The sequence below is a fragment of the Agaricus bisporus genome (genome assembly GCF_000300575.1).
Source record: "Agaricus bisporus var. bisporus H97 unplaced genomic scaffold AGABI2scaffold_1, whole genome shotgun sequence".
Taxonomy (NCBI): Eukaryota; Fungi; Basidiomycota; class Agaricomycetes; order Agaricales; family Agaricaceae; genus Agaricus; species Agaricus bisporus.
Genome location: NW_006267344.1, coordinates 1,468,635 through 1,484,914, shown reverse-complemented (window position 1 = coordinate 1,484,914; position 16,280 = coordinate 1,468,635). Strand labels below are relative to the sequence as shown.

The 16,280-nt window shown below is 47.1% G+C and overlaps 6 protein-coding genes across 6 annotated transcripts; 3 read left to right on the top strand and 3 right to left on the bottom strand.

Moving 5' to 3' along the window:
• Positions 1 to 21: 21 nt before the first annotated feature.
• AGABI2DRAFT_214180 (hypothetical protein) lies at positions 22 to 3,743 on the top strand. Its single transcript, XM_006454240.1, has 15 exons — positions 22 to 141; positions 201 to 318; positions 374 to 751; positions 801 to 1,241; positions 1,295 to 1,817; positions 1,865 to 1,909; positions 2,119 to 2,216; positions 2,274 to 2,373; positions 2,425 to 2,492; positions 2,548 to 2,606; positions 2,660 to 2,735; positions 2,788 to 2,922; positions 2,975 to 3,172; positions 3,223 to 3,343; positions 3,397 to 3,743. Exons 1-15 carry the CDS (start codon positions 44 to 46, stop codon positions 3,642 to 3,644), a joined length of 2,706 nt encoding a protein of 901 aa, XP_006454303.1. The 5' UTR covers positions 22 to 43; the 3' UTR covers positions 3,645 to 3,743.
• Positions 3,744 to 3,789: 46 nt separating this feature from the next.
• AGABI2DRAFT_189570 (hypothetical protein) lies at positions 3,790 to 5,967 on the top strand. Its single transcript, XM_006454239.1, has 9 exons — positions 3,790 to 3,942; positions 3,999 to 4,431; positions 4,481 to 4,683; positions 4,739 to 4,937; positions 4,987 to 5,059; positions 5,113 to 5,454; positions 5,505 to 5,713; positions 5,769 to 5,790; positions 5,846 to 5,967. The coding sequence occupies exons 1-6, from the start codon at positions 3,896 to 3,898 to the stop codon at positions 5,238 to 5,240; spliced, it is 1,083 nt and encodes a 360-aa protein (XP_006454302.1). The 5' UTR covers positions 3,790 to 3,895; the 3' UTR covers positions 5,241 to 5,454; positions 5,505 to 5,713; positions 5,769 to 5,790; positions 5,846 to 5,967.
• Positions 5,968 to 6,071: 104 nt separating this feature from the next.
• AGABI2DRAFT_189568 (hypothetical protein) lies at positions 6,072 to 9,271 on the top strand. The gene is made up of 15 exons (XM_006454238.1): positions 6,072 to 6,462; positions 6,515 to 6,564; positions 6,619 to 6,635; positions 6,687 to 6,718; positions 6,773 to 6,863; positions 6,918 to 6,933; positions 6,986 to 7,066; positions 7,115 to 7,160; positions 7,214 to 7,459; positions 7,517 to 7,560; positions 7,608 to 7,703; positions 7,758 to 8,150; positions 8,204 to 8,315; positions 8,363 to 8,369; positions 8,421 to 9,271. Exons 1-15 carry the CDS (start codon positions 6,333 to 6,335, stop codon positions 9,151 to 9,153), a joined length of 2,094 nt encoding a protein of 697 aa, XP_006454301.1. The 5' UTR covers positions 6,072 to 6,332; the 3' UTR covers positions 9,154 to 9,271.
• A 33-nt stretch (positions 9,272 to 9,304) lies between these two features.
• Positions 9,305 to 11,721, bottom strand: AGABI2DRAFT_114052 (hypothetical protein; the record flags this gene model as incomplete). The annotated part of the gene is made up of 10 exons (XM_006454237.1): positions 9,305 to 9,530; positions 9,586 to 9,766; positions 9,823 to 10,095; positions 10,147 to 10,288; positions 10,342 to 10,430; positions 10,486 to 10,665; positions 10,720 to 10,880; positions 10,930 to 11,127; positions 11,180 to 11,290; positions 11,339 to 11,721. The coding sequence occupies 10 exons, from the start codon at positions 11,719 to 11,721 to the stop codon at positions 9,305 to 9,307; spliced, it is 1,944 nt and encodes a 647-aa protein (XP_006454300.1).
• Positions 11,701 to 13,187, bottom strand: AGABI2DRAFT_189567 (hypothetical protein). The gene is made up of 7 exons (XM_006454236.1): positions 13,092 to 13,187; positions 13,005 to 13,033; positions 12,885 to 12,953; positions 12,677 to 12,827; positions 12,192 to 12,624; positions 11,920 to 12,140; positions 11,701 to 11,821 (listed from the first exon to the last, which is right to left on the bottom strand). Exons 1-6 carry the CDS (start codon positions 13,132 to 13,134, stop codon positions 11,927 to 11,929), a joined length of 939 nt encoding a protein of 312 aa, XP_006454299.1. The 5' UTR covers positions 13,135 to 13,187; the 3' UTR covers positions 11,701 to 11,821; positions 11,920 to 11,926.
• A 198-nt stretch (positions 13,188 to 13,385) lies between these two features.
• Positions 13,386 to 16,140, bottom strand: AGABI2DRAFT_214164 (hypothetical protein). The gene is made up of 10 exons (XM_006454235.1): positions 16,004 to 16,140; positions 15,730 to 15,953; positions 15,424 to 15,632; positions 15,303 to 15,371; positions 15,168 to 15,252; positions 14,834 to 15,116; positions 14,680 to 14,785; positions 14,566 to 14,633; positions 14,350 to 14,510; positions 13,386 to 14,294 (listed from the first exon to the last, which is right to left on the bottom strand). Exons 1-10 carry the CDS (start codon positions 16,034 to 16,036, stop codon positions 13,541 to 13,543), a joined length of 1,992 nt encoding a protein of 663 aa, XP_006454298.1. The 5' UTR covers positions 16,037 to 16,140; the 3' UTR covers positions 13,386 to 13,540.
• Between the last annotated feature and the right edge of the window lie 140 nt (positions 16,141 to 16,280).

Sequence of the window (16,280 nt, the reverse complement as noted above, 5' to 3'; positions counted from 1 at the left end):
ATAAAGTCGTTGCTGCCCCTGCACTGCTACTTTCACCTCCACGATGCCTTTCAACCTCGATAACATCGCCGCCCTTTCCAACCAACACCCAAAGCCAACCTATTACCAATATCAGTATGGAACCGCCGGCTTCAGGACGCTGTGAGCGCACCCTGATCCCTCTCCGCCGGATTCGCTGCTGAATATGACTGCTCCTCTAGAGGCGATCGCCTTGATTCAGTCGTGTTCCGCATTGGCATCCTGGCCGCTCTCCGTAGCATGAAACACAATAGTCACGCCATTGGTGTAATGGTCACCGCATCCCATAATCCTGAGCAGGTGCATCTCTCTCTATGTGCTGTTCCATGGCGCGTATCTCCAACGCCTTCTTCAGGATAATGGAGTAAAGCTCATCGATCCTCGCGGTGAAATGCTTGAGGCTAGCTGGGAAGTCCATGCAACTACCATTGCCAATGCGCGCACGACGGAGGAGTTGGTCAATGTGATCCAACACATCATCGATGTTGTCAACATCGATACCACGAGGCCTGCTGTTGTTATCTATGGACGAGATACCCGGCCCACCGGGGAATCATTGGTCGCTGCTCTCCAGGATGGTATAAGAGCTGCAGGCGCAGATGGTCGCGATGCAGGTATCACAACTACACCCATTATACACTACCTCGTGCGAGCCACCAATTCAAAGGATTTCGGTGAACCTACAGAAATTGGCTACTATACAAAAATGATTGATGCTTTCAAGAAGCTAGTTGTAGGTGTTTCGAATATGCACTATTTCTGACGCTAACACGAGCATACAGGCTGGGAGACCAAAGATCAGTCCTTTGCTCGTTGATTGTGCGAATGGTGTCGGGTATATCGCTGCAGACAAGGTCAAGAAGTATCTTGGAGACACGCTTTCTCTCATTCTTGAAAACACCTCAACAGCAACAGCGGGAGCTCTAAACAACTCATGTGGTGCTGACTACGTCAAAACCACACAGCGTTTGCCTCCTTCGTTGAACGGTAAATTGACGCCTGTTCAACGAGGATGTAGTCTTGATGGTGATGCGGATCGACTTATCTACTTCTACATCGATGAAAAAAGGCAATTCCGTATGCTGGACGGTGACAAGATCGCCAGCTTAGTTGCAACTTTCATCGTAGATCTTGTCAGGGCGGCCGGTCTACAAGGTCAAATCAAGGTCGGCACCGTGCAGACTGCATATGCAAATGGGTCTTCGACCAAGTTTTTGGCCCAAGTGAGCATTTTGAATTCAGATATGACTTCATCTGATTGTGGAACTTTGCATAGCGTCTGCCTGTCAAATGTGTTCCGACCGGCGTTAAATACCTCCACCATGCTGCGGAGAGTTTTGATGTTGGCGTCTACTTCGAAGCAAATGGTCATGGAACCGTGCTTTTCTCTCGAAATACGCAAGAGACTTTGGAAAAACACGAGCCAAAGACTCCTGCTCAGCAAACCGCTCTCAACCATATCATTAACTTGACAAAGCTCATTAATCAGACAGTCGGTGATGCACTGTCTGATATGCTTCTGGTTGAAGTTGTTTTGGCTCATAGATCTTATACCGGCGTCGAGTGGGATTCGTTATACACCGATTTGCCAAACCGATTGGTTAAAGTCGTTGTCAACGACAGGAATGCGTTCGTCACCACAGATGCTGAGCGTCGTTTGGTCAGCCCACCCTTGCTGCAGCAAAGGATTGATGAGTTGGTCCTGAAATATGACGGGGGTCGCACTTTTGTACGACCCAGTGGCACCGAAGATGTGGTTCGAGTCTATGCAGAGGCTTCGACTCGGGTTCAAGCCGACGGTATGTTATTTCCGTCGTTTGGAGATAAAGACTGATCGAACTGCTAGACTTGGCCTATCGGATCGCTGGAATGGTATATGACGAAGCTGGTGGTGATTCCACGAGGCGCCCCAAAGAATTCATTTAAAACGATACATCGTCAGTTTTTCTATCCCACTACCACATTCCTCTCAAATGTCTCCACATACCTACGGACTCTGTAAGCCCGGAAAGATATACCATGTAATATAAACGAGTTGTGATTTTGATGTAACCATAAACTTGGAAGAGTGCTGCAGTACGTCACATTGCACAGCTTTAGTGGCCATCTGCCTTGCTCCCACTGCACACCCTCTATTTCTGCTCTCCATGTGTCGATTCGTCATATATAAAGGAACTTCACCTGTACAACTCTCCCATGTTTGTCCCTTAGAGTGTTCGTTGAGGTTAGCTGAAGTTGACAGTCGTTCTCTCCAGCTTCTCACACGACCATGTCATTCTATCATCAACCAAGCCTTTGATTCTCGACTTCGACTGGATAGACGGAGGCCAATGAATGGCGACGGATTTGGCGTTGGTTAGAGTTTGAAATTGAGGTCTGCCTTAGCCTGAATAACCTCAACAACAGGATGGTACGATTCGGTCTATGATCCAGAACTCGGAGGTCAACCTTGCATATTCACGTCTGTGACGCCTGTGAGCTTCTTTAGACGTGGTTCATCGTCGGAAAACGTGCTCACAGAGTGACCAGGCGTGGAACAATGCTAATCTAGCTCGACTAGCTGTCAAGATCAAGTCTCCCCTTGTATTGTGCATACTCTCTCTTCTTGGGTCCTGCTTTAGTACCTTAATATCCGTACCAGTGCTCACGTTCGCGCCACCACTGCGGGATCGCTGTCCTTGGACAACTGCCACCCTTTCGCTTACGAAAACTTGATGGTACGAGTCTTTCTGCATCCATACCAGAAAAGGCGCTCATCAAAAATGGTAGTTTATGCACAACGGAAATATTGCAGATTTCCATCTTTTCAAACGGCGCCTCCAAGCCGACCTACCGGACCACTTATTCTCTTTCGTCCAAGGCAATACAGACTCCGAATGGTCGTTTGCACTTTTTCTATCCAAAGTCTGTTGTGCAACTTGTCTCTTGTCCTTTGCTGTTACTTACACAGCATCAGGTACCTGACCCCAATGCACGGAGTTTCTCTCCAGAGATCCTGCGCAACGCCATGCTGGAAACCATTACATCACTAAATCAGTATGCTGAAGATGCTGGAGTGACTGAACCAAGTTTGATGAATTTTTGTGTGACCGATGGGTCAAGCATCGTAGTATCGCGTTACATCTCCTCGAGAAAGGACGAGGCAGCATCCTTGGTATCTATGATTTAATGTTATCCGCTCCATGCACTGATCATTTGTACTAGTGGTTCTCTTCTGGAACAGAGTTCAACGAATACGCTGAGGGTGGCCATTACAGAATGTCAAAGTCGGACAAGCGGGAAAACATAATAATGATTGCAAGCGAACCCTTAACATTTGAGAGGGGTAAGCACTGGGTTTGAACGGGTTCAGCTTGGTTACTGACATAATCTGGCTAGCGGACTGGATGGAGATCAAGACAAACCACTTGGTGGTAATTACACCCAAGATGAATCTATTACAGATTCCGATCGAAGACAAGTATTTTGTTTCCCCGTCAGACCCGGCTTCACTTGCTCGCGATACAGACTTTGCCGAGGAGAAGGGGTTGTTAAATCCATTGACTCGACAGAGCAAGCTGGCACACGACGCGGCCGCTACAGCGCATGAATCTCCATTCAAACGACAGGTCACTGCTGAGCATTGAAGAATGCTTACCACCTCAAATCTTGTTGATCTCTATGTACCATTGTATGTTGCGTAGCAGTGCTTAATTGAATACTTTCACCTCGTGTGCCACACACGTCGCGTCACATCCAGAAAGGGTCACAATTCAATCATATTCCTTTTCGAGGATTCCAACTACCTGTCTCCCTTTCACTTTTCCGAGTTTGTGTCCCCCATCCTGCAGCCCCTTTGCCAAGCATCTCCTCCAAGGCTTCAGTACAGACCACACTGATGTTCAACTCGTGGTTTATATGGAGCGCGGTATCGGGAACGGCTAGGTACGCTTCTTTTTTATTGCAATGCATCATCACAACCTCAATTACTTGCTCTGCAGACTGTCAATCGTTCTCCAAATTTTAGTTTTCCTGCCTCTAACTCTCGCAACATTGTCGAATCAAGCATTTCTTTCACTCTCACTATTACTGTGCATCCATGCTTTTTTTCATGGGACATTGATATTCTTATGGGGGTCCGAGATACTTACTGTCCTTCAAGTTCCTATGCATCCGTTCCTGCTCCTCGTCTGTTTTAATCTGTTCTCCTCATCAGTACACTCATACCTCACGATTGCTGCGGATTGGTGGGGAACTGCACTGACCGGCTTTGGTCCCTTGTTCATCGTCATGGAAGGATTGTCTAGCTTGCTTGTGGTCCAAAAACTGGGCCAGGAAGGCAAGAGGCTCGTGTACAAGGGAGAGAGCTACCAATTCGTGTTTTTGGTTGCTGCTGCTGTCGCCTATGTAGCTTCTGCTTGGTGGATTGTTGCAGTGAGTTTGGTCATAATGACAAGAGTTGGTGCTTTGCTCATGAAAGTAGTCATATCCAAGCGCTGCTTCGTCCCCCTTATCATCTACACTGCTCGGTGTAGCCCTTACCGCATTTGTCTTCTTGACATTCATCGGATTCGTGCTTAGACGGACGAACATTATCGAGTCATCCGGACTTGCGGTCGTCCTTGCCTACAATGTATGGCTCTGTGGATTTGACCAGAAGTCGTTTACGGATCCCATAGCCTCTTAGTATGTGGCTTCTTCCATTGAATATTCGTTATTTGACTGGACTTCATTATTCTAGCGCACCACTGCTCCCTAACATATATCCTCACTTCCAGACGTTCTTGAACTTCGTGCTTAACACGTTACCAAAGCCTGTTCTCATCGCATTGCTGTACCGCCTTACCATCCTGCATCTCGCATCTCGGATATTACCAACCATAGGAGCCGATACCTGGGAATCTGAAGAAGGTGTCGACGGTGGATGGGCTGACCGCCCGGTATGAAATCCAGTTGTTATACAACGCTCACTCACGATTCCTTCTGCAGACATCAATGTTCACTCATATTCTCTTGACCTACCGCCAGTTAATATTTATCACAGTCTACTCCCACCTGCTCTGTATGTCGACTCGCTCTCTTCATAAATCTGTTATTTACGGTCATTTATTACAGTACTGGATCATTCATCCCAGATATGGTGGCGGTGGATGAATATCTTCTTTACTCTCGTCATCTGGTCTGTAGAGCTGTTGGTCAGTTCGGAGGATGACGCTGTCAACAAGGACTGGAAGATTGATTAAGTGATATAAACATTCCACCCACGATCTCCCCTTTCTCCCGACTATCTTTCACTTTAAATGGCCTTTCAGTAATTTTGCTTCCACTCAGCCAAGCTTTCGTCCTCTCCCTCGTAGTATTCCCGCTTCCAGATCTGGGCCTTTAGCTTGACATCCTCTAGAATTTTTTCGCATATCAAGAAAGCTTCTTTCCGGTGCGGACAAGAAACAGCAATGACTGGAGTGGATTGTCAATGTCGATTTCTGCGTGCTGATGTCGGAACGCACCTATTGATGGTTCCCCCACAGGAACGGAACCAATGCGATGATGGATAGCACAGCGTCTAAGAGCTGCACTGTGTGTGAGATCCGTCTGGGATGGTGGTTGATGGTCAGATTGGGTGACGGACTCGCTGGCGTTGTGCGTGATTTCCGCCATGGTTTTGAGCGCCATTTTCGTGTATGCCTGGTATTCTAAACGTGTCACTACCTTGCCTGTGGTTGGTTGTCATCCACTAAAGCTGATTTGGAGTACATATATTCGAGTAACCTTTGAAGGAGTTGCGAGTTGTTCCTGTAAAACGGTTGAGCAGACGATTCGGAGGTGTTGCCAACAACTCTTATCATACCAATGAAAACAGCAATTGCGCCAGCTGAGTCGTCCTGGACTGAATTTATAATTTCCTGGACATTGAGCGAATGCGATATGACACATTTACCCTCTGCGGTGTCGAGGGAGCCCTCAACCGATGCGGCGGGAGGTAACGACATAGTGCCTTAGTGTCGGCTACCCCGGCCCGTCTCTCAGGCTGGTTGAACAACGAAACTTGTATAAAAACGACCATGGTGTCGTGCGCGCGCTATTTACGTATCGTCAACAAGGCTTGTGCAGGCAGTGCACGACGGCATGTATCGCGTCTCTCGCCTATCGAACGAGCGAATGCACCCATTGATATACATCCGGAAGTCGAGGAAGCTCTGGGCACCGCAAAACCTGTTGTATCTCTTGAAACTGCTGTCATAACCCATGGTCTGCCGTATCCCAACAATCTGGAGCTCGGCCTCGAGTTGGAAAATATTATCAGGTCGACCGGGTCTATCCCTGCAACTATTGGAATGCTGGATGGAAGAATCAAAGTTGGTCTGGAAAGGTTTGAGCTTGAGAGGCTTGCAGATCCTGACAGGAAAAAGGCGAAAATCTCGAGGAGGGACATCGCCCCTGCGGTTGCTTCAAAGGCAGACGGAGGTCAGTCAAGAACACTTGAAGAAATTTCTAATAATTCAAAGCATGGGCCTAGGTACGACTTGTAGTGCAACACTTATATTCTCTGCCATGACAGGCATAAAGGTACGCATCGGCATCCCTATATTTCTCGCCTCAGCTATTTACAAAACACTGCAGGTGTTTTCGACTGGGGGGTGCGTCTATCTCAGACGCAGGTGTACAGTGTGCTGAAGTTAATGCTAAAGCATGGGTGGAGTACACCGAGGAGCCGAAACGAGTATGTGATCTTGGTATTGCTCAGTTTCGATTATCCCTGACATACAGCTGCTAGCTATGGATATCTCTGCTGATCTCCATGAGCTAACTCGATGCCCTGTGGGTCTCGTATCCGCAGGTGTCAAGTCTATACTTGATATAGGAAGGTTCGTGATATCATAAGGATTATTTGTGTGCCGTCTCATCTACATCGCTGCTAGGACATTGGAGTACCTCGTATGTCATGGCATGTTTCTTTTCAAACTCCACGATGCTTATGCCATTCCAGGAAACGTTGGGTATTCCTGTGGTGGCTTATGGTGAAAGCCGCGATTTTCCTGCATTCTTTTCTCGAACAAGTGGGTTTACGGTACGTATTTGCTGTCTCAACCAAGCATGACTGGTACCACGAGAATAGGTTCCATGGAGTGTAAACGACCCTTTACTAGCAGCTAGAATCCTGTGTCGGTATTGTCTCGTGGCTTCGATTCATCCCGCGACTCAAGCCGAATTCTAGACACCCAAACAGAATTAAGGCTTCAAAATGGCGCCATCTTTGCCGTTCCTATTCCTCAAGAGTATGAAGCAAAAGGAGAAATGATCCAACGACTGGTTAACCAGGCAATTGCAGAATCCGAAGCTAATGGAATGAGTAAGCGAGGAAAGGATGTTACACCATGGCTTTTGGCTCGTGTGGTAGAGTTAACAAAAGGCGAATCCATGAAGTCTAACATGGCTTTACTGAGAAATACGGCACGTGTTGGTAAGATTGGGAGTCCAACCGTGACACCAAGGATATCACCTCATGAATTATGGACAGGTGGCCAAATTGCTAATCAATATGCAACACTGGCTAGTGGTCGTGTAAGATCTTCTTTTGCTTGTTGAGATAATGCTGAATTGCTTCACAGAATAATCTTTCCACGTCCGTCACTGCATTACCAGCCGAAGATCCCGCCACCAGTGTGGGTTCTGCCGGCCCAAGAATCGAGGAAGATGTAGCATTGGTACGTTACAATATGCCTTGAACGAGGGGATAGATGATTGACTCGACTGTAAAGCCACCAGCTGATCTCATAATTATCGGTTCTGCGGCAGTGGACATTACGGCACAGACAAAGATCGACTCCGATACTAGGTTGTCACAGCACTCTACTTCTCCTGGAAAGGTTTGCTTATCATTAGGAGGTGTGGCGAGGAACGTAGCCGAGGCGTCCCATCGTATCTTAGCCGCACAGGAACATGCGACATCGTCACTATTGGTGGCACCTGTGGGCGAGGATGTTTTGGGGAAGCTGCTTTTTGAGGAAACGCAAAGACTAGGTATGAGAACTGACGGGTTTTTGAAAAGCGACAAGAGGACAGCTGTTTGTAATATGGTTCTTGATAATACTGGCAATCTCGTTGGAGGAGTGGCGGATATGGATATCACTCAGGCTATCACCGATGAACAAGTTTGTCTATCCATGAGTTTCGACAGAATACCTCAAGTGATAAAAATAAATAGATCATCCCTCAGCTGCGAAAGCACATTCCCAAGCTTGTAGCTATTGATGGGAATTTTTCTCCTGCGACAACAAAGGGGATCGTCAGTTATTGCATCAAGAATGATATCAAAGGTGAGCGCTTCCTGTTATTGAAGGCTATAGGCTCATAGCCCTGTTAGTGTTCTTGTGGGTGGACCAATTCACCGAAGCATATGGTGGCAACTGACCATGTATCAGCGAACCCACTTCAGTCATCAAATCCACGTCTATCCTGCCGTTGATACAAGATCTCCTGGCGAATACTGACCTCAAGAAACCTCCCATTGCATTCTTTTCACCAAACCTCCCGGAACTCGTCCACGTCTATAACACGATCCAAGCGGAACCCTATAATTTATCCAACAATTCATACTGGTGGACATGTATTGACAGCATGGGGCTCGGTTCCGCGTTCCGTATGGATTTGGAGCAACTCGCAAGGAGGAATGCGACGGATTTGGATGTTAGCAAAGGCACGCTGTCCTTTTTGATTGACCAGGGCATTGCGCAGATGGCCGTCAACCTTCTTCCGATATTCCAACACCTCATTATTAAATGCGGGGAACGCGGGGCCATCGTTGTTATGCGTATTAACCCCGAAGATGCAGCGACGTCACCATGGGGACGGCAAAGGAGTAACCCCCTTGCCCGGTATGTCGTTGTACAAGGGAACAGCAAGGAGATTATTGTCTTGCAACACTTCCCGGGTCTAAATGTGGATAACATTACCAACGTGACTGGAGCGGGAGATTCGTTTGTAGGCGCTGTTCTCGCTTCGATTTCAAACAACCCTCAAGCTTTCTTGAATCCGGAGGACCTCGAGCATACGATAAACACAGCTCAACAAGCAGCTCTGTTGACGCTGCAGAGCGATTTGGCGGTTTCGCCGTTGCTCTCTGATTCTTTGAAACTCCAATCATCAGCCATATGAAGGTTCTATTATGAGTAGATACGATAATGTACTAGCTCTATGTTGCAATGGGTCCAACTTGCACTTTATACTTTGCCAATCTAGCCTGCTCATTTAATGTTGCATTTCTTACCTTGGTGATTTCTTTTAACTTCTTCTCATACCGCGACTATCAAGAAAGAATCAGGCTAAACTGTTCTTGAAGCAGGGAACAACTTGCCTTTGCTCCATGTTTCAGCCGAGTGATCATATTGCCAGCCTCTCCTTTTGTTATCTTGTCGATATTCTCTTCGGAAATGATTCCTTGCCCCTTCTTCTTGTTCAACCACTTCTTTCTGCAAAAGTTCTTCTGGGCCTCAGTTGCTGGATCTTTTCTCCATCTTGCACTCCTTAAGACTCTACGGAATTGACTTTTGTTGTTATACCTCGCCGATATGACACAGGTAGACGTACCCATTAATCAAGTTTCCTTTCAGAACTTTCTTATGGACATACGTATCACAGCCTTTGACTGCTTCTGCAAGGGTAGAGGCTTTGAGTATGTTTCGCCTACGCATAAACATAGGAAGTTTGGCAGCTTTAGCCTTCTTTTCGTCTAGCTGTGGAAGAAAATACGCTTCGAAGAGGTCTTCGCCTGAGTAGAACATTAGCCAAGTTGCCTCACCACAGACTCTACATAAATGATGATACCTTCTTCGCTCTGTACGGGTTGTATCCTAACGTCTCCGAATTGAAGACAGGGTAGCACGTAAATGTTGTCACCACATCCAACCCAGGCATTGCGACTGAGCCTAAACATATTGGGAGCATTAGAGGAATCCTTCATGAGAGAAAAAGGATCTTCATAGTCAATGTAGGTGATTGTCGCATCAGCAAATTGTGGGTCGGAGAGATGATCTGTTGTCTGAGAGGTAGACATTTCCGCCTTGGCTTGTGATTTGAACTCCAACGTCTCAACATTTTCTATGCTAAAATGAGTGTGTGGCTATTGGGCTGAGTCAATCAGATATGTACCTTCAACTGCTACCTCTAACGGGTCCAAACCGAAAAGACTCGGTAACGAAATAACATTGATTTGCGTCGTGACGTCAACGAAATCTAGAATACGGCAGTCTCCCTTGCCTGTCGCAGGAGACAGCCGCATTCCTCTACCAATCTTGGGAAGCAGTCAGCTGAGGTGGATTGATAGGGCTGGTCCAAACCCCTAACCATTTGAGCATAGACATTTGGTGACCGTGTGGGCCGCGCCACAACAATACAGTCGATATTGGGTATATCCGCGCCTTCGGTCAAGATGGCTTGTTTCTTGTGTCAGAATATGAGGTAACAATTGACAGATTACATTCCACTGACCGCAATTGACGAGCACTGGGAATACTCCTTGTCGAAATTGCGAGACAAGCAACTTGCGCTCATTAGGATTTGTGCGGGAATCGATGCTGCGGGCGTCTATACCGTGCTGTCTGAAAGTCTGTGTCAAGGCCAATACATGCTCGATGTCGACGCAAAAGACAAGACTGGATTTACGAGCGCCTGGCATAACGAAGTCGGTAAGGATGCGAAGACATGACTGCAGAACGCGCTTACCAGCACGGTCAATCCAGCTTTTAACAACCAGTTCATTGATAGGCCTCCTGTTCATCTGTTCTGCCAGGCTGGTAGGGTTAAAATCACCGGTTTGTGCATTCAAGGGAACTTCTTTGAGATTGAGGTCTGCTTTGACGCTTGTAAATCTCATATCACAGAGCCTGTATAGCAAGTCAAGTTTGCTGAAACGTAGGCGAAAATCATAAATACCACTGCTCCTTGATCATATCCAAAAAGTCGCGATGATAGACAATACGCTCAAAAACAGATCCTAGAGCCAAACCATCGTGACGACTGAAAGTAGCGGAAAACCCTATTATAGGTATAGCGTGTGGAAGGACGGGAGGCTGGACGGTGCGGTCGGGATGAAGGATATTTGGATCAAAAGAGGATAAGAGCTTCCGATACCTGCCATTATTTGAGAAGTATAAACAGACTGACAAAGAAGTAAGGTACTTACGAAGGAGCCGCAGAGTGGTGTGCTTCGTCGATGATAATGGCTTTCAACAGGCTAGGATCAAACTTCCTGACCCGCTCGGCCCTTACTAAAGTCTGGTACGTCGCGACTGTGCTTCAAGGCTATTCAGTGTGCATTTGAGGGGAGTACTACAACACCTACAGATCAGCCATACCACTGGCATTATGTTTTGTTCCCTGCTCTATTTCTACAGACCAATGAGGGAACAACCTAGCAGCCTGCTCCGCCGATTGTCTTGCGAGTTCTATGCTATTCACTACGACTAGTGACCGCGTAGCATTAGTATCAGTGAGCGGTGCCGGAATTTGGGACAGCAAAGACAGAAACACGGTTGTTTTTCCAGAGCCGGTTGGTAAAGATACACCAATTCTCGTGCAGCCCGACGACAACGCATCAAGACATGAGTGAATACACTCGTGCTGGTAAGGTCGCAAAACAATACCCGATGCAATGTCTGCTTTTGCGGACGCGGCAGTTGCATATAGTCTTGAGAACACACTGGAAGGGCGGGAAAAGCATTGCATGGCAGTAACGGAACAAAACTGATCGGCACATTTAAAGCAACGAAAATTCACACACATCCCTGAATCAAGGCAATTATCCGCACTAACGGTCTAGTACTAACTTTTACCAGGGTATAGTAGAGTAGGCCATACCCGACGGGACAACAATAATAACGGTGATCTATGGTGTATATATATGAAAATAGGACTAACTCATACCAATCGTCTACCCAGAGCCTCCAGAGTAAACCTTGCCGAACATCACTTGCTGAAGCTTGTCATAGAGTGAAAGCACACCAGCACCAGCTACACCACGAAGAATGTTGGCACCGGCACCCTTAAAGAGGGACTTGGTACCCTCCTTAGCGAGAATCTGGGAACCTGCATCAAACATCGACTTGTAGTTCTGGCCGGAACCGGAAGTCATCATCATACGACGACTGTACTCCCATATTAGTTATAACGAGTAGCTTAACAATAGTGAGACGCACCGGATGGTATCAAGAGGGTAGGATGCAAGGCCAGCACCAATAGTAACACCCCAGCCAAGACCGAAGGAAGCCAAGAACGAACCCTCGAGAGCACCGACAAGGACAACGGGCTTAAGCGAATCATAGACACCGAAGTAGAGGCCACGATAGACAATGATACCGACAACGGAGGGAATGAAGCCACGGTAGAGACCCGCAATGCCATCGGATGCGAGGGTCTTACGGTAGACATCAACCAAGCCGTTGAATTGACGAGCACCACCGCCCTTCGCAGATTTAGCGTCATTGGCGAGACGGGTACGAGCATAGTCGAGCGAGTAGACGAAGAGTAGGGAAGAAGCACCGGCAGCACCACCAGATGCAACATTACCAGCGAACCACTTCCAGTATCCCTCGCTCTTTTTGAAACCGAATAAGGATTTGAAGTAATCCTCTATTCACCAAATTTGTTAGACAAATCCCTCCAAGAGCAACGAGGTACACACTGAATGCAAAGTTCAGGGCCTGCGTAGGGAAGTAACGGATGACGTTTGCCGTGTTTCCTCTCCAGAGGGAGACGAGACCCTCCTCCTTGTATGTACGGGTGAAAGCATCGGAAACACCCTTGTAAGGGGTAGCCAATCGACCTTGCTTGATCTGAAAACGACGTGACGTGTCAAAGCAAGAAAGGAAAATGTAGTTAGTCGAGCGCACCATCTCATCCTGGTTTTGAACTAGGAGCTTGATGCGCTCAATGGGAGCTGCACTTGTCTTTGCTACCGCCTATTTAACACATTAGAGAACAGTCACACACAGGAATGGCGAGATGCTTACAGCGGAGACACCGCCCATCATGAAGTCGACTGCACGCGATGAAAAATGTCAAACTTCAACCAGGTGAACGCTGCGAACAATACATACTGGCGAAATCTTTGGGAGTTTTGACCCTCTTTGCTTCGGCCATTTTTTGCGGAGGAGAAACTAGGGAGAAAACTGAGTGGAGGTAGTAGGAAAAGGATGAAGAACAAATTGCAAAATTCGCGTGTCAAAAAGCTTTCGGGAAGCACCGGAGGCATTTCAAACTCCGCTTAGGGCCGCATGGAACTCGGGTAGGTTAATTGAGAGCAATTATCTATACATAACAGAGATACATAATTGAAGGTGTAATGGAGAACTCACTTCTCGCAGGGTCAACTCAGACTTCACGCTACCGGGTACGCTGGACGAGCGAGGGCGAAGATAAATTATTCCCTATCATTCAAAATACTCATACGCGTATAATACAGAGGCATGCATGTACATTAAGCCTTGCGTTAAACTGTGTCAAAATAAACTACGACAATGCGTTGAAGAAAAATAAAATAGAAGAACTATGGCCAGCGGTGAGGACCGCTCGGACGAGGTGGCAAACCCGACAAGGGTGGGAGTTCAAAAGAACCAGGAGCGGAACTTCCTCCACGTATTGGTAGATTATTATAGAGAGGGGGCGGGGCGCTGGTCCCGGGGTAATGTAGGTAATGGTTAGGAGTACCGGAATTCATCGGTTGTGGTGGTGGTAGTCGGTTGTTTGTGAGTGAGAGCTGTCGGAAAGGAGGGCTGGTAACAGATGTGTGCAGAGTAGTGATGGAGGGGAGTTGATAGTCCACTTCATGTCGGCCTTTCTTCCATATTGGCTCTGTGGGTGATGCTGGACCAAGATCGGCTTCACCTACTTTGCGTTTGCTTGACTGCATTGGGATAGGTTCTTCGTCATCCGAGTCGATCGTCAGGTCGATTACATTGTCTTTCTTTTGACTGTTGCGGTGGGGGGTTGGGGGACCGATAGAGTCGAGAGAGCGATGAGAAGGTGAAAGTTCCTTTTGAACTTCTTCTTCATCATCATCAGAGAGCAAGATATAAGACACATCGGTCTTCTGTTGTGCAATTGGTTTGCTACTTTCCGCTTCAATTTTGACTGGTGGAGGCGACTCCGCCTTGAATTTCGGAAGCGGTGCGACAGCCGGATGCTGAGCTTTCCATGCAGTGGTTCCGAATTTGTTGTCTGCAGTATGCCACTCTCCGTCAGCCTCGACGATAACATCCTCTACACTTTCTGGTACGGTCTTAAGAATTTCGTCAAAGTAGCTGGAAGATACTTTCAGTTTGAACATATCCATGGCCCAGCCCATTTCGCACTCACCCATCAATCATTAATTCCTTGTAATCCAGCTGCTTCTCGCATACAGGGCATAACCAAGTAGTGGTCTGTTCCATCATCGAATACCAAGAAGTTGCATCGAAACATTGTGAGTGCACACATTTCGAGGAACGACAAGGTGTGGCCACCCTCATGAAGCTCAGCTGGACGGCAGTTGAGAAATCCACAAGAGCGTAGTCGCAAGGGGCTATCACTCACAGGGCATTTCAAGGACATCTTCGACGGACCAGCGACAATATCATCGTCAGCGTTCACAGACTCGGCCACTACGATAATCAAAATGTTGTATGTCAGATTCGACGACGAACGTACTCTTTTGTTTGATCTCTTCGCTTTTGCGATATGACGAGGCTTTTAGCTTCTCCACCAAGTTAGTTACTGTTGTAGTTTCAACGAGCATTACCGATATGTAATATTTCTGGACACACTTAACCGTGAGACAGATTGAAAAAGTGAATATGCCTACCTTATTTTGTACTGGTTGTTGGCTGTTCACGTACACGAGCTCAACTTTATTCGGCGTGCCAACCAAACGGGCTAATTTAGTTATATCAGGAGGGGGGGCAGTTCCGGGCTTCTTTTTCAGGCCCTTCAGGTTGGCATTGAGTTGCACGTTGTTAACACGAACTTCGCATGTGGGTGGAAATTCAACGAGGCAGGGAACGGAGTTGGTACTAGCTGAACGGAAGGAAGAATGCCCGGAGTAGAAGAACGATGACGTGCAGAAAAGTCGCAGCTGAAACTTCGTGCTTTTGAAAGTCGTCAGTTTCTAACGAAAAAAGAGTAAAGGTAAATCACACCCTGGAGTCCTGAGTTTGCTTATTTGTTCACCGGTCAAGGTGAAACTGACTTGTTGCGACCGGCGATCAGTCGAGCTGGCTGATTCTACAGAAGTCAATGAGAAGTTTACGCGGCGTTGTGTTATTGGTAGATACCTGGACATTCAACGACATGCGATAGTATTTGTTCTATCTGGAAAAAGGGGGAGTCCTTGAATCGAATAGCTGTTACAATGAGGTTCAACAGAAAAAGGAGGTAGATTTATTGGAATCGTACCTAGTGGTTTCGAGATTGCTGTTGACGATGTGCTTGACGAGGGGGCGGCAAGGGGTCGACGAGGAGGGGCATATGGATCATAACGAGGAAGATTACTCGAGCTAGGAACTGGATTGTGAAAGGGTGGTTTTACAAGATTGTTGGCATGGTACACAGAATTTGCATTTGTAGTCGACGCGGGCAAAGAGTTCGTGGAGAAATTAGAATACCTGCACAACAATATAATCAGTCAATGAAACCCAGGAATAATTATGACGACCGTCGAAAGCTCATGCACGTCAATAGCAAGGCAGTACCAGATAATACACGTACATTCCATTACTCCTGACTTGAGCTATGATAGTTTTCGCTTTCGTCCACTTATCTTCCGCATTGCTAACACGCCATTGGTCCAAAGAAGATAAAATCCTATCTATGTGGTCTTGCTTTTTCCCCGAGCGTGCGTGATGCGTTTGACACTCTTCGTTAAACTTAGTCAATATCTGTTTGAGTTTTTCAACTGTGTTATGCTTGATATTGTGACGAATCGTCTGCAAAAATGTTGGGAGGCTTTACGAAATAAATTGACGATACAACGCACATCAAAATCACTCCAAACACCCGTACTTGCCATGAAAAAGTACGCAAACCCAGACGAGAATCCGCGTCAAAAGAAATCGGGCAGAAGATCCCAACTTTGGAGGGGAAAGACAGCGACAAACTGCAAGAATGCTGAACTGGACTGGGCGGATTGGACAAACAAGTGTAATCAAGTCTAGTCTCTAATGGTGACATAAGCTGACGCCCATACAGTCCAACAAAGCTTTGATTATCGATGTCCGACGCCGAGAGTGAATTGACCAAAGAGCAGCGTGAAG

Excerpts from the sequence above, each read along its gene's own strand:
- AGABI2DRAFT_189568 (XM_006454238.1), top strand. The coding sequence starts at position 6,333 with ATGCTGGATGGAAGAATCAAAGTTGGTCTGGAAAGGTTTGAGCTTGAG. Across the intron at positions 6,463-6,514 it reads TGCTTCAAAGGCAGACGGAG|GTACGACTTGTAGTGCAACA; the intron begins GTCAGTCAAGAA and ends GCATGGGCCTAG. Across the intron at positions 7,460-7,516 it reads GAGAAATACGGCACGTGTTG|GTGGCCAAATTGCTAATCAA; the intron begins GTAAGATTGGGA and ends AATTATGGACAG.
- AGABI2DRAFT_189570 (XM_006454239.1), top strand. The coding sequence starts at position 3,896 with ATGTTCAACTCGTGGTTTATATGGAGCGCGGTATCGGGAACGGCTAG. Across the intron at positions 3,943-3,998 it reads GCGGTATCGGGAACGGCTAG|ACTGTCAATCGTTCTCCAAA; the intron begins GTACGCTTCTTT and ends CTTGCTCTGCAG. Across the intron at positions 5,060-5,112 it reads AGTCTACTCCCACCTGCTCT|TACTGGATCATTCATCCCAG; the intron begins GTATGTCGACTC and ends CATTTATTACAG.
- AGABI2DRAFT_214180 (XM_006454240.1), top strand. The coding sequence starts at position 44 with ATGCCTTTCAACCTCGATAACATCGCCGCCCTTTCCAACCAACACCCA. Across the intron at positions 2,493-2,547 it reads TATTCACGTCTGTGACGCCT|GCGTGGAACAATGCTAATCT; the intron begins GTGAGCTTCTTT and ends CAGAGTGACCAG. Across the intron at positions 3,344-3,396 it reads ACCCTTAACATTTGAGAGGG|CGGACTGGATGGAGATCAAG; the intron begins GTAAGCACTGGG and ends TAATCTGGCTAG.
- AGABI2DRAFT_214164 (XM_006454235.1), bottom strand. The coding sequence starts at position 16,036 with ATGGCAAGTACGGGTGTTTGGAGTGATTTTGAT. Across the intron at positions 14,511-14,565 it reads AGATGTCCTTGAAATGCCCT|CTGAGCTTCATGAGGGTGGC; the intron begins GTGAGTGATAGC and ends ACTGCCGTCCAG. Across the intron at positions 14,295-14,349 it reads AAGGAATTAATGATTGATGG|CTACTTTGACGAAATTCTTA; the intron begins GTGAGTGCGAAA and ends AGTATCTTCCAG.
- AGABI2DRAFT_189567 (XM_006454236.1), bottom strand. The coding sequence starts at position 13,134 with ATGGCCGAAGCAAAGAGGGTCAAAACTCCCAAAGATTTCGCCA. Across the intron at positions 13,034-13,091 it reads AACTCCCAAAGATTTCGCCA|TCGACTTCATGATGGGCGGT; the intron begins GTATGTATTGTT and ends CATCGCGTGCAG. Across the intron at positions 12,828-12,884 it reads TTCAAAACCAGGATGAGATG|ATCAAGCAAGGTCGATTGGC; the intron begins GTGCGCTCGACT and ends CGTCGTTTTCAG.